The sequence below is a fragment of the Anomaloglossus baeobatrachus genome, chromosome 3 (genome assembly GCF_048569485.1).
Source record: "Anomaloglossus baeobatrachus isolate aAnoBae1 chromosome 3, aAnoBae1.hap1, whole genome shotgun sequence".
NCBI classification, from domain to species: Eukaryota; Metazoa; Chordata; class Amphibia; order Anura; family Aromobatidae; genus Anomaloglossus; species Anomaloglossus baeobatrachus.
In genome coordinates, this window is record NC_134355.1 from 195313317 (window position 1) to 195328690 (window position 15374).

Consider the following 15374-nt stretch of genomic DNA (forward strand, 5'->3'; position numbering starts at 1 on the left):
CATAGATCCCGAAATATGAGAACGCTACGTGTTGTGGAAAATGGTGCAAAATGTGTGCCACTTTTTTTGGACAAAGTTCTGATTTTTTTGAACCCCTTAGTTGAAAGTAAACCTATTCATGTTTGGTGTTTACGACCTCATACCGACCTGAAGTATCATAAGGACACATCAGTTTTACCATATAGTGAACACGGTGAATAAAATATCTCAAAAACAATCATGCAATCGCACTTTTTTTTGCAATTTTTCCGCACTTGGAATTTGTTTTGGTGTTTTCCAGTACACTATATGGTAAAATGTATGGTTTTATTTAAAGGTAAAACTTGTCCCGCAAAAAACAAGTCATTATATGGCAAGATTGACAGAAAAATAAAAAGTTACGGCTCTTGGAAGAAGGGGAGCAAAAAAAAAAACAACGGAAAATCGGCTGGGATGCAGGGGTTAAAGCTTTGTGTTCTCTCAGATACAGTATATGTAAACTACCGTATTTTTCACTTTATAAGACGCACCCCTAAATTTGGTGAAGGAAAAGAGATTTTTTTTTTAATGTTAAATGGGGTCCGTCTAAGGCTACTTTCACACATCTGCACACACAAAGAGAAACAGGGGTAACGCAGTCATAGGTCGAGTCAATAATCAATATACCAACCTTTGCAAAAATATCAAAAATATTTGACTTTAGTGCATAGCAAAGGAAGTAGTATAAAATACATATTTAAGAAAAATAGTAAACATTGATCAGGCTAAGGCAGAATCACAGATGATAACAGATCACCAGACCATATGGGAAGTGCAGTATATCCATATCCTCACGGTTGGAGGGCCTAACAGAGTTGTTAAGAGGACCAATATAACCTATTAATACCTATTAATACATTTACACAAATCATATGCAAAGTTAGAAGCATAAGAACACTATCTAAAGTGATAGGTATAATAACACTTGGTCACTCATCACTCCGAGGGGCCAAAAAACACCCAATGTAAGGGAGGAAGCCAGCCCAGAGGAGGAGTACATATAGGCTGAAAACAATCCCCTCAGAGCACTCACCCATAGGTAGCCGGGACCGAGGAAAACGTGCCCCGACGCGCACGTTTCGATAACTTCTTCGGGGGGCCGTGAGGTGGTGTGGTTCAGGCACACTTCTGTCTTTAAATATCCCACTGCCCGGGCCGCTAAGCAGCCATTGGACGCGCGTAGGGCGGGACTCCGGCCAGAGACCGCGTCATCGGGCACTCCCGGAAGTGACGCGCGCACATCCCGTGTCGTCACACAGGATGCGCGCGTCACGCCGTATGGAGGCCGGCCGACGCTGGCATGGTGGGAGTGACGCCGCACGCGCGTACCACTGCAGCGGCCATGGATATGAAGGGCAAGAAAGAGGGCAGATCTCCTTTCGAGGAGAGAAGGTCTGTGCCATGAGCGGATTCAATAGGAGAAAGCAGGGGAAGCATGCTAATGAGCAAACCCGTCCATCCCTATACATAGCGGCTGTCTTTGTAATACAACACATGGCATCTACTAGAAATACCCATACAGTTACCAATAGTATAGATAGAGTGGTCAAATGGGGGAAGACGGAACCATCATCCCTCCATACATAGAGCACCTGCATTTGAGATATAACATATAACATCTAACATATAGCACGCATCATGCAGCTGCCAACACTGCAGGTGATCAGCATAGTGGGAGAAAAAACTTTTTTTTAGAACACAGCAAAGAGCAAATGACTCCCCCCACCCCCATTAAGTCCATGATCCGCAATTAAGGCACAAAATGTTGTTTCTTCCCTCCAAAACACATCCGACTGTAGCAGTGCGGCACAATCCGGTGCTCTGCTGAAAAAACAAAACCGTTTTTTTGCCGCCGGTTTAGTTTTTTTCTAGCATTGATTTGCATTGGCGCCGCATTGTGCCGCATGGGCTTGCGTTCCATCCGTTTTTTCCGCATGCGGCAGATTTAGCCGATGCGGCGGCCGGATGGAACGTTCCCTGGCACTTTTTTTGCTCCGGCAAAAAAAAAAACGCATCGCGCCGCATCCGGCCGCTGCGGTGCATTGTACAATGCATGCCTATGGACGCCGGATGCGGCGCAATGCGGTAACAACCGCATCCGGCCTCCGCATGTGGTTTCTTCCACTGCGCATGCTCAGTAGCGTGCCACAACCGGAAAAAAACGGATGGGCCGCATATAAAAACTTTTGCAAAGGATGCGGTGTTTTCGCCGCATCCGTTGAATAGGTTTCACAGCCGGATTGAGCCGCAGTGCTCAAACCGGATGTTTGAAAGTAGCCTTATAATGCCAGTGTCCGACTAACAAATCGTATAGGGTATATGTCTCTTATAGCCCCCCATCCTATAATTAGCCCCCTTAATCTGGATATGGCCCCCTTTTATATTGAATATAGCCCCCTTATATTGAATATAGCCCCCTTGTGCTGCCACATGTCCCCCTGTGATGCCACATGTCCCCCTGTGATGCCACATGTCCCCCTGTGCTGGCACAAGTCTCCTATAGCTGGCACAAGTCTCCTATAGCTGGCACAGGTCTCCTATAGCTGGCACAGGTCTCCTATAGCTGGCACAGGTCTCCTATAGCTGGCACACATCCCATACAGCTGGCACAGGTCTCCTATAGCTGGCACAGGTCTCCTATTGCTGGGACAGGTCTCCTATAGCTGGCACAGATCCCATACAGCTGGCACAGGTCTCCTATAGCTGGCACACATCCCATACAGCTGGCACAGGTCTCCTATTGCTGGCACACGTCCCCCTGTGTTTGATATGGCCCCCATGCTGCTGCCCATAGTAAAATAAACACTTTACTTTACCTTCTCCAGTGCTGTAATCCCTCGTGTCTCCCTCCGTGCTGCTGAGCTCCTGCACTTCCTGGTTTTCGGTGCCGGTCATGTGATCGGCACAGCAGAGTGACATGATCTCTGCGTGCCTGATCACAGCGGCAGCAGTGAGATTGGGGAGACATCGGGAGACACGCTGGAGGAGGTAAGTAAATCTTTTTTATTTTAGGATGGGCAGCAGCATGGGGGCCATATCTAACACGGGGGGGGGTCATGTGCGATCAAAGGGGGGCACAGGCAGGTATAATATGCGCCGCTCTCCCAGCCCATCGCAGCGATGCGGTTTCAGCACTACGGTGATGAACAGCGGCAGTGCATATTATATGAGCGGGAGCAGGAGATCTCCCGCTTCAGCCTTCACCAGCCTCTACCAGCTTCCACCAGCCGCCAGCACCGCTCCAGAGTTGCTCCCACCTCCCCTGGACCCGTATATTCGGATTATAAGAAAGCCCCCCTACTTTTCCCCAAAATTTGGGGGAACAAAAGTGCGTCTTATAAAGCGAAAAATACGGTAGTTTATTAATATTTATTAACCAACCTTACCCCAAAAAAAAGAGAGAACGAAAGAAAAACTCTTTCAATATAGAAAAGCTGGCATAAAAAAATTAAGATTATGATTTTAGGGCACAGGCATTAAATCAATAGAAGAAAATCAGCAAATTTTCAATACTAAATGCAATGTTCAATCTAAGTTTTGTGCTTTGTAAATGAGGAGGTTAAAAACTACTACACTCTTCAGATAAACATAGTTAGGTCCAGAAATATTTGGACAGTGACACAATTTTTAGCAATATTGCTGTTTACTAAAACATTCAAGGTACAGTTATATAATCAATATGGGCTTAAAGTCCGGACTCTCAGCTTTAATTTGAGGGTATTCACATTTTTATTGGAGTAAGGGTTTAGAAATTACGGATCTTTATTATGTAGCTGCCTCTTTTTCAAGAGACCTAAAATTGGACAATTATCTAAAAAACTCTTTAATGGGCTGCATGGACCATTCCCTCATTAATTTATCAACAATTAAGTAGGTAAAAGGTCTGGAGCTGATTCCAGGTGTTGCATTTGCACATGGAAGTTGTTGCTGTGAACCTGCAGTCAAAGAAAGAGAAACAGACCATCATTAGGCTGAGAAAAGAAGAAATCCATCAGAGAGATAGCAGAAATGGTATGAGTAGCCAAATCAACAGTTTGGTATATTTTGTAAAAATACGTGCATTGGAGAGCTTGGGAATTCAAAAAGACCTGGAAGTCCACGCAAGACAATTAGTGGTGTATAATCACAGAATCCTTTGCATGGTTAAGAAATACCCATGAGTTTTTTTTAAGTCAAAGAACACGAATGTTCTGCAATGGCCTAGTCTATCGCCAGATCTCAACCCCATTGAGCATGGATTTCACATGAATAAGACAAAACTTAACGCAGAAAGAGCCACAAACGAGCTACGACTGAAGTCAGCCACAGTAAGGCCAGAGTCACACTTGCGAGTGCCTCGTGTGTAACTCGCGCGAGTCTCTTATTGAATCACTTGGCATGGACTCACACTCTCAGGACAGGAGCATCTCAGCTGCATAGACATACATGCAACCGACCTGCTCCTGTCAAGAGAGTGCGAGTCCGTGCCGGATGATTCAATGAGAGACTTGCGCGAGTTACACGCGAGGCACTCGCAAGTGTGACTCTGGCCTAAAGGCCGGCAAAGCAACACAGAGGAGGAAACCCTTCATTTGCTGGAGACCATGACTTCCACACTTCAGAGCTTTATTATTTGCAAAGGATTCTCTACAAAGTATTAAAAATGAAAAAAAAAAATATTGCAAAGTTAATTTGGCTAATTAATTTTGGACCCTGAAATGAGGAGGCTTTGTGGAAAAATAAAATAGGAGGTGAAAAAATGCAGCACCAGCAAATAAAATGTAACAAATTATTAAGCATAATTAAAAAGCCCATAACAAAAATTGTTAGGGAGGGTACAGAGCAAAGTGTCAATGCTTTTCAAGCAAAAAAAGGCTCTTAATCATGTCATGATAAATAAATAAAAAAGACAAAGCCTTGTTTGACTATTGGAGATGTAAAAATCTAGAGCTGTAGCCCAAAGGTTTTAAGGTTGTTGCATGTGTATTTTGATGCATATAAATGGCCCAGTATATTCAGAAGCCTGTGAATGTTTCTAATAATTTAACATGTGACATTCATTTTTGCAAATCCTAAATGTGCCACCAATTTAGTCCACAAAATCTTCCAATTGTACAGACAGCCAGTGTTTTTGTGCACACATTCAGCAAGCATTTTTCCACAGATGATTTGCATCACTTGGCATGGGCTCCCCACCTCTGATGTCCTGAGGTTCCTTGTTAGCAGTTCATTGACACTAGTTAGTAATAAAAAAATACAGACATGTAGGCTTTTACAACTATTTATTTAGTTATCCAAACAAAGCCTCTAAAATAAAATGAAGGCATTGACTTTGTACTTAAAACAAATAATTAAATCCTACGTATTTATAAATATACAATGCCTATGTAGTCCTATGTTTCTCCACAAATATAAACCAAGAATAACCCCTATGTGTATATAATTTGATCCTGCAGTCATGAGCTACAGCTTGTTCACACATACTAGATTTATTAATAAATTAGTGTTCACATTTTTGTAGCAAATAAGTGGATGGGATTTTACATTGTCCGCAATCTAAAGCATTTGAATTCTTGTTGCATAATGGTTGTGGGTTAGCAGTTTATAACACTTGATTGTATTAACTCCCAGGTGATTTTCCGTTTTTCGTTTTTTTGCTCCCCTACTTTCAACAGAAGTAACTTTTCTATTTTTTGTCAATCTTGCCATATGAGGGCTTGTTTTTTGCGGGACGAGTTGTACTTTTAGATGGAACCATAAGTTTTATTATATAGTGTACTGGAAAACGACAAAAAAAATCCAAATGTGGAAAAATTGCTAAAAAAGTGCGATTGCATGATTGTTTTTGGGATATTTTATTCACAGTGTTCACTATATGGTAAAACTGATGTGTCGGTGTGATGTCTCAGGTCAGTACGAGTTGGTAGACACCAAACAGGTTTACTTTTATCTAAGGGGTTAATAAAACTTAGAAGTTTGGCCATAAAACGTGGCACACTTTTTGTGCCATTTTTCGCAACCCTTAGCGTTCTCTTTTTCTGGGATATGGGGCTCAGTGATGGTTTATTTTTTGCATCTTGAGCTGACCTTTTTAATGGTACCATTTTTGCACAGATGCTACATTTTGATCGCCTGTTATTGCTTTTTGCACAGAATTTGTGACGACCAAAAAATGTAATTTTGGCATTTGTAATTTTTTTGCCACTACGCCGTTTACCGATCAAATTAATTGATTTTATATTTTGATAGATCCGGCTTCCCTGAACACGGCGGTTCCAAATGTGTGTGTATTTTTTAACCCTTTAATTTTCAATGGGGTGAACTTTTAGGTTTTTGTTTTTTGTTTTTTTAATTTTTTAAAACTTTTTTTTTTTTTCAGTTTTACTAAATGATCAAAGGGTTACCTAAAAAGTCAAGCAAAGAAAAAAAAGATCCAATGGGACAGAATCGGTAAATTCTCGGTCTTACACATAAGGAAAAAAGTTTCGCACAAACAAAATAATAAAAAACATGTAATAAATTTAATAAATAGTTACATAAGCATAGAAAATAAAATAGAATATATAACTATACAAAGAATGGAATGAGGCTGAAGCTAAAAACACAAACATTAAGAAAAGATTAGATAATATAATGGTTCATGATAGGGACAGAAAAAAAATTGCTGATGTAGGAGGCAGCAAATCCTATGGCTGAGAACCTTGATTTGTAGCGGCTTTATATATTTTTCTATTTATGCTATGAATACGCTGGTATGAGGCAGTAGACATCATTAGCTTGCTAAGACAGGAGGAAAAAGGAGTTTAATGAAAAAAAAATTTTTTTTATTAGAGCATATATATCAACAAGTGAAACAACTAGTTGGCAACTACCTGCCTGTTTTGCTCATCATTGACCTGTGCCGGCTCACCGGGGATTTTCCTGCTTTATTTCCCCTCTTGTGAACAGAACAGTACCTTTTACTTCCGGGTTGCTCTGTCGACAGGGCATCACTGCCGACATCATGCTGATTAAAAGCCGGCTCCTCGCAATTAGGCTGACATTGGCGTTGGGCAGAACAGGCAGGTAGTTAGCAACCACTTTTTTTTTGGCTCACCTTGCCTTATGATTACAGTAAAAATAGTAATGCTGCAGTTAGAGAGGATTTCCTGTGTCATTTATCCACACTTGGATGCACCACGTATTTTAGGAGTCGTAGTTAAATCCTTTGTTGGTTCAGTGTGATCTAAAGCTACGATGCCAATTACTCACATACTGTATCTGCAGAAAATTCAAGGTAGCTTTTTGTGTAAGAGGCATGCGGTAGTTTCTATAGAAACCTTAAGCATAAAAAAAACCTGCTATACAATGCTTTACTGTTGGAAATTTACAGTTGTGAATAACATATTAGTGCATATCTAGTAATTGCAAAATTATTTTCTTTTGAAGAAAGCATGGTTAGTTCTCACTATTTTTTAATAGTATTTAGATTAAATAGAAAATGTGATGCTTAACATGTCAGTATGTTTCCCTTCACACGTAGTCTTGGAGGTTATAGCCTGGATTGCTATTTTCTGATTGCTGAGCTGCCGACTCTGGTGGTTTTGTTGGAGGAGAGTCGTGTTGTTGTTGCTGATTTTTAGAACAGGTGGCGCAGAAGACTATACCGGCTAAAAAATGCATCCCAGCAGATAGAAAGCCAACGTACACTGCCCCTCCAGGCTCATGTTTGCTACTCTCTGGTACGGAGGGATCTAAAAATCTGGAAATGATCTCTTTCAAGTACCAGCTCACTGAAATCATACCAAAAATACCGGCTAGCAAAAAACATGTTCCTCCTGCAAAAGCTATATTGCTTTTCATTTGGCCATCCCCACCTAGCTTGGTACATTTCATTCCTGCTATGGAGACAAATATCCCCAAACATGACAATATACAGGACAGTACCATGGTGGTCCGTGCTGTCTGAATATACAAAGGGAGTGATAGAATGGAATACTTCACAGTGCAACTGAACATACCAGTACTGTACCATGTGCAGTCCATCCACAGACCTTGCATTTGTATGACAGCGGTAACAATGTTTGCCCCAGTGTCTGCATTGATCTTCCAGTTTGGTAGTAGAGTTGCTGCAATGGCGCCGCACATTGCGATGAGTGCAATAATAAAAGCAGTAATTTGTAGGCCCATTGATGCCATGGTCTGTTATCCAATTATTAGTTTCCTTTCTTGTGCCTGGTCTCCGTCCACCTTGTACAGCACTGGCGATCGTTCTGTAGAGGAATAGAAAGGACAGAGTTGTGTGGGGGGTGAGGAACACAGGTAAGCAAGCAGGCAACAAATAAGTATTACCTTAGTGCTTCGAAGTAGAGCTCTTTCAATTTGCGGAATGAGCCCTTCAGGAGAGTAAAAGCCTGAGATGACAAAGGCACATGGCTCACCAGCGTTTCTTACTGGGGGAAATATCGGGGATTTTTTTTTTTTTTTTGTTTGTTTTTTGCTAAAAAAAGGCAGGTGGACCCTAGTTTATTCTTGGTCATAGAAATTCATCTACGAGTGACAATAATAATTCAGATCTTGAGGACTTGATTAACAATGCTTCCTTTGGTGTATGAGAAAAATACCTTGTATTCAGAAATGTACAGAGCAGACGTACAACACATGTTCCATTCACAGCCTTTTCATTTACACAGTTAACTACTTGTCGTGCCTTTTCTTCCTTTACAAGTAGATGTTTTGTGCTGTAAAATCATTAAAAATGGAGGTACAGCTGCGACGTACAATAGTGAAAAAGGCATCATTACCATGGAGGATTATTACAAATGAATAGTATTTAGATAAGGATATGGAAATATATACAATACTTTACAGTTAATATATTATTCATACACTTACAGCTTCCTTAGGATGCATTATATATTATATTTTATAGATTATAGATATTAAAAATATAACTATATGATATTAACCCCTTGACAAAGGCTCACGCCGAAACATTGCGGCAATACAACACAACCATGGGTAATTCACCTGCTCTTTAGCCCTCAGATGCAGTGACCTACCATTATTTTTTAATTTATTAGATTTTCTACTGCTGTATTTGGACTTCCTAATGAACTGGACATAATTCTATTTTAGATTTATCACTATTTCTGTATTCCACTAGATTTACTTCATTGGAGTCTGTAATCACGACAGTTGATCAAGGCAATTGGTTTAATACTATTTAACATCCGTAATCAAGTACGCTTTACTTATTTCATAGATTTGGTTATAATTACTTATTATATTTATTATCACTTATGAATTCAGAAAACTTTTTGAACCTTTTGTAACCATTGATCTATTTTGTATTTATTGAGTTTTTTTTCTTGATTTCATACTTTTTTTATATAACCTCTATTGGAAACTTCACGATCATGTATTATCTGTATAAATCATCACTTTGTCTCCTTCCCCAATTTTTGTTACCAATTTTCCTGTTTGTTTTAAACCTTTATTTAGCATATCACTACTAATGATTGAGATATTATTATATTATTTGGGTATATACATCTTTTTTGTGTAGGACATGTGATATTGAACCTGCAGTATATACTTAAACAATCTGAAACTTTATCAATTATCCAGTCTTTTATATTAAGTCAGACTTTAGAACGTTACCTAAAAAAGACATAAAACATAGCTTTTGTCTTTCTATATTGTTGCCCTTTTGTCAAATTAGAATACAACATTAACATTATTATTTCTTGCGGCAGAAGAAGGCTTTGTCTTGGCAATAGCAGCATATTACTCTGAAGCCTTAGTGTAAAAATAGTACAGTAATAATGCATTTTAGTAATAGGCGGGCGTTCTGTAACCATTGTATTAATGACTCATCATTGCCTGACTGTTAGCTGAGCAGCAGAGCATTGCGCCATTTGCAGAAGAGTGCTGGTTACAGAACACCTCACTTTTTACCTGTAATTGAAAAGCACTTACTGGGAAATAAGAAGCGATGTTCTACGTCTTCCTTGCTGCTAGACGTAAACAAACTCTGGAAGAGAAAATCATATTTCTTCTCTGTACCATGGATAGGAAGTAAAGAAAAATGGATATTTAATAGCCAGTAGATTTTAAAAAATAAATAAATAAAAAGAAGTCTCTGATGGTGGTATGCTGCCTGCGTCCTTTATGAAGAAACAGTTTGGTCATCATGAGGTTTTACTGAAGGAACAGTGCACGAGCCAGCAAAACTTAGAACAACATGACAAGGAAAGGACATTGTGGCACTGCGGATGCCGAGACAATACCAACCTTTAAGCAAGCAAACAAGTGACTTTTGTGTTCTGTTTCCAAACTTGTTTAAACGTTTCAAATCATAAACTTTAGCTGTATGAATTAAAATGCTAGATGTGTTGATAAAATATGTTGTACAGTGTCAAACAAGATATTACTGTTGCTGCATGTAGTGCCATTGTGCTTTTAGTGTTTTTTGTGCCATTAACCACTGATCAGCTGCATGTAAACATGTAGCCTGTTACATTGTTTTGTTGATTTATCAGGTGATTGGTAGCCTGCTTACACTGCATAATTATCGGGAAATGCATGTGCCAAGGAATACTCATTCCTAATCATCCAGTGTAACTTCAGCCTAAGAGCATGTGCGCGCACCTAAGAGTATGTGTACACAGTACAGATTTGGTCTAAAACATTTTTCCATTGTCATTTACCTAAATGGACGTTCCAGAAATCCTTGCACTTGCCTATCAGGATGTGCGTGCAGCTAATAGGATGTGCTCACACCTAACAAGATGTGTGCATACCTATTAGGATGTGTGCGCACACCTAAGATTGTGTTTACACACCTAAGGTCTCCTCTACATGTTCCTAATATTGGTGTATGCTGGTCGACTCATTTGGGTAAGTAAACAGCTTTTTCTTAAAGTCTACCCACGAGTGTTCAATCCAGCACCTCTATTTCATTGTCATTAACACTAGAACTACTGGACTCGTGACACCTATATAGAAATACATGGTGCAAAGTAGTCAAAATGACTACCTCAGTAGTTCTAGTGTTAAACCAATCTTGCCAATCTTGACATATGCTTTGGATTGTGGTCCTGTTGGAACACTATGTCATCATTTTCATACCCATAGTACTTGAGTGTATGAAGTGACTAGACTTGTAGGATACTCACATATAGCTAAGCATTAAGACCACCATCAACCACCTGGTCAAGTATCCAATGCCTTTGGCTGTGAAACAACCCCAAATCATCAGGCTTCCTCCACCGAACTTGACAGTTCCTTAAATTTTGCCATCTATTAGCTTCTTTTTCTCTTGTTTCTTAGAGACCCATTTGCATGCATAAGAGCCTAGTCTATTGACTTTCGCCTCTTTGCTCCAGATCACCCATTTCCAACCTTCTGCTGTGCACTTTTCATAATTCTTTGCAAACTCAAGCTGACATTTCATATGTTGATATTAAAGTCAAGGCTTCCTCATCTTTTTTTCGGGCCACCATACCAGACTTGTGTAACATGCATCATACAGTATGTGCATGCATATCTGTGATCACACTATTACAAAGTCTACAAGCCACCTCCACTGCCATGTTTGTTGTGCCACAACTGATAGATCTTGTGATGAGCTGACTTGTTGACTCCGATATTTTGCCTGGACGTCGACTTCTTGGCTTTTGAATGGGTGGACAGACTTCATTTCATATTTTTCCAACAGTCATGGCACTCACATGATGCAGTTTGGCAATTTTCTTGGCTGAGAGACTGCTGTTTGATGAGCTCGATGAGCGGTCCAAAATTCTAGTTGAGAGGTGTAAGAAGCTTGTTGATGGTTAAAGGAAGCAATCGATTGTAGTTATTTATTCCAAAGAGTGTGCAACCAAATATTAAATTGAGGGTGCCAACAAATTTGTCGAGCCAATTTGGAGATTTTTGTGTGAAATTATGTCTAATTTGCCTTTTTTTCCTCTTTTTTTTTTATTGTTCCAGTACACAGCAAGGAAATAAACACATGTATAACAAAACACAAGTAATTGCAATCACTTTCTGTGAGAAATACTTTAGGTCCTGGGCTGGTGTGGTTACATGTGGTCTGTGGTTGCGAGGTCGGTTGTATGTACTGCCAAATTATCCGAAACGCCTTTGGAGACAACTTATGGTAGAGAAATGAACATTCAGTTCCTGGCCAACGGTTCTGGTGGATATTACTGCAGTCAGCATGCAAATTGCACGCGCCCTCAAAACCTGCGAGATCCGTGGCATTGTGCTGTGATAAAACTGCATATATTAGGGGGCTTTCACACTTGTGTTGTGTCTCATCCGCCAGGTCCGTTGCTGCATTAAAACGACGCATCCGTCAATTTTTGTGTTGCTAACAGACCCAACAGATGCGTTATTTCGCAGGAATCCGTCAGCGGCACTACTGCCACCATCATCACCCCACACACCGACACTACCGCCCCATCATCACCGCACACAGCGGCACTACCGCCCCCATCATCACTGCACACACCGACACTACCGCCCCCATCATCACCGCACACACTGGCACTACTGTCCCCATCATTACTGCACACACCGGCACTTCCGCCTCCATCATCACTGCACACACCGTCACTACTGCCCCCATCATCACCGCACCGCACACACTCAAACACTACCGCCCCCATCATCACCGCATACCCCATCATCACAGCACACACCAGCACTACTGCCCCTATCATCACCGCACACCCCGGCACTACCGCCCCCATCATCACCGCACACACGCAGCCACTACCACCCCCATCATCACCGCATGCACCGGCACTACTGCCCCCATTATCACCACACACCAACACTACTGCCCCCATCATCACCGCACACACCGGCAATACCGCCCCATCATCACCGCACACACGCAGGCACTATCGCCCACATCATCACCGCACACACTGGCACTACCACACCCATCATCACTGCACACACCGGCACTACTGCCCCCATCATCACCGCACACGGAGACACTACCGCCCCCATAATCACCGCACACACCGGCACTACCGCCCCCATCATCACCGCACACATGCAGGCACTACCACACCCATCATCACCGCACACATGCAGGCACTACCACACCCATCATCACCGCACACACGCAGGCACTACTGCCCCCATCATCTCCGCACACACAGGCACTATCACCCCCATCATCACCGCACACATCGGCATTACAGCCCCCATCATCACCGCACACACCGGCACTACCTCAGTGACGTCCCCGCTGACAGCGCGATTCACTTCAGTTTCTGCGTGGAGCCCACAGAGTGGCAGTGTTCTACTGCCGCTCCTGTCAGCTTCATGTAGCAGAGCTGAAAGCGTTGTGGGACCTCATATGGATTACGTTGGACCTAGAGAGGTATTTGGGGATTAATAAAGTGGTGAAAGAGGGTGTTTTTTTGTCTATTATTCCAAATAAAGGATTTTTTCGGGTGTATGTGTTTATTTACTTGCACTTACAGGTTAATCATAGGGGGTGTCTCATAGACACCTGCCATGATTAACCTAGGACTTAGTGGCAGCTATGGGCTGCCATTAACTCCTTTAACCCCGAGTGCCACCTGTTTTGCTATATTTTATCACTAAGGTTCAGATACGGCTTTAAAGAAGGCAAATAAGTAATTTTATTATAAAGGTTAATATGAAATACAAACTTAAAGGAAAAGTATGATATTGCGTACACTTTTGTATATTGAACATACAAAGGTTAAGTACACTTAAATACTTACATCACCAAGGAGTTTTGGACATCATCTGTCTGGAACTACAGTCAGAGAAGCATGACATAGACAGAGAACTCCTGGACATCACTACCCGGACGTCTCACGGAGCAGCAAACACAAGCTTCTGTCTGTGCTATACTTTATCTGATCTTAAATAGAGGCTTGAACAATATTACAAGCCTTAAAGTTAATGTGTTGTAGTCTTATTGATCCATGCCCTTTGATGGCCAGTCATTGGGCATAGATGAATCAGAGATACACCACACATCAGACAATGGGGTAATAAACCCACAGACATTCAAAGCTCCCAAGAATACACATCAGGTATTTGAGCTAGGTAAATGGATATATTGTCTGTCTGTGTATATAGCAGACACATAAAACATCAGATTGTTGAACTAAATAAATCAGAGTTTCAATTTCAATGGATAGCAAACACACAAAACCATCAGATATTTGAGGTAAGTAAATCATAAGGTTTCTGTTACAATGGTATATTGTCTGTCTGTATATTCAAGACAAACACACAGAAATCCTTAAGTATATACAAGATTTTGTAACCATGTACACTTTGTCTGATTAATCAATATGTTATAGTTTAACATAATGTATAGACTCAAAAATAGCCATTTTTATATTTGCAATACACCACCGCACCAGGGCAATTCGGGATGAGTCGGGTAGAGTACCGGGACTGTCGCATCTAATGGTTGCGGCAATGCCGGGCAGCTGCTGGCTGATATTTTTAGGCTGGGGGGCGCCCCATAACGTGGGGCTCCCCATCCTAAGAATACCAGCCTTTAGCCATTTGGCTTTATCTTGGCTGGTATCAAAATTGGGGGGGACCGCACGCCGTTTTTTTTAAAATTATTTATTTAATTATTTTACTGCACGATATAGACCCGCCCACCGGCGGCTGTGATTGGTTGCAGTGAGACAGCTGTCACTAAAGGGTGCTTTAAACGCTGTGACATCGCTAGCGATAGCTAGCGATTTCTTGCGCGATAGCACCCGCCCCCGTCGTTCGTGCGACATTTGGTGATCGCTGCCGTCGCAAACATTATCGTTACGGCAGCGTCACACGCACATACCTATTCAGCGACGTCACTGTGACCGCCGAACAATCGCTCCTTCAAGGGGGAGGTGCGTTCGGCGTCATAGCGAAGTCACTGCGGCATCACTAAGCGGCCGCCCAATAGCAGAGGAGGGGCGGAGATGAGCAGCCGTAACATGCCGCCCACCTCCTTCCTTCCTCATTGCCGGTGGACGGAGGTAAGGGGATGTTCGTCGCTCATGCGGCGTCACACCCATCGATGTGTGATGCCGCAGGAACGAGGAACAACATTGCTAATAAACAGGCAACGATATTTGGTTTTAGGACGACCTTTCCAAAACCAACGATTTTTGCCTGTTTTGCGATCGTTTAAGATCGCTCGTACGTGTCACACGCTGCAATGTCGCTAAGGACGCCGGATGTGCGTCACTAACGACGTGACCCCGACGATAAATCATTAGCGATATTGCAGCGTGTAAAGCCCCCTTTAGGCACGCCTGTGCAATAATCATGCTGCCTAATCAACAACTTGATATGTCACACCCGTGAAGTGGATGGATTTTCTCGGCAAAGGATAA

At 41.8% G+C, this 15374-nt stretch overlaps 2 protein-coding genes across 2 annotated transcripts in view; one reads left to right on the forward strand and one right to left on the reverse strand.

The window, feature by feature from the left end:
• Positions 1–8172, reverse strand: part of NOX3 (NADPH oxidase 3) — a 698296-nt gene extending 690124 nt beyond the window's left edge. The window contains exon 1 of the mRNA XM_075339672.1: positions 7998–8172. Within this exon, the coding sequence (XP_075195787.1) occupies positions 7998–8078 (81 nt within the window). The 5' untranslated portion in view covers positions 8079–8172. The remainder of the gene's footprint in view (positions 1–7997) is intronic.
• The window catches only part of TFB1M (transcription factor B1, mitochondrial), a 148592-nt gene that overhangs the window by 90035 nt on the left and 43183 nt on the right, over positions 1–15374 (forward strand). The window lies entirely within an intron of this gene.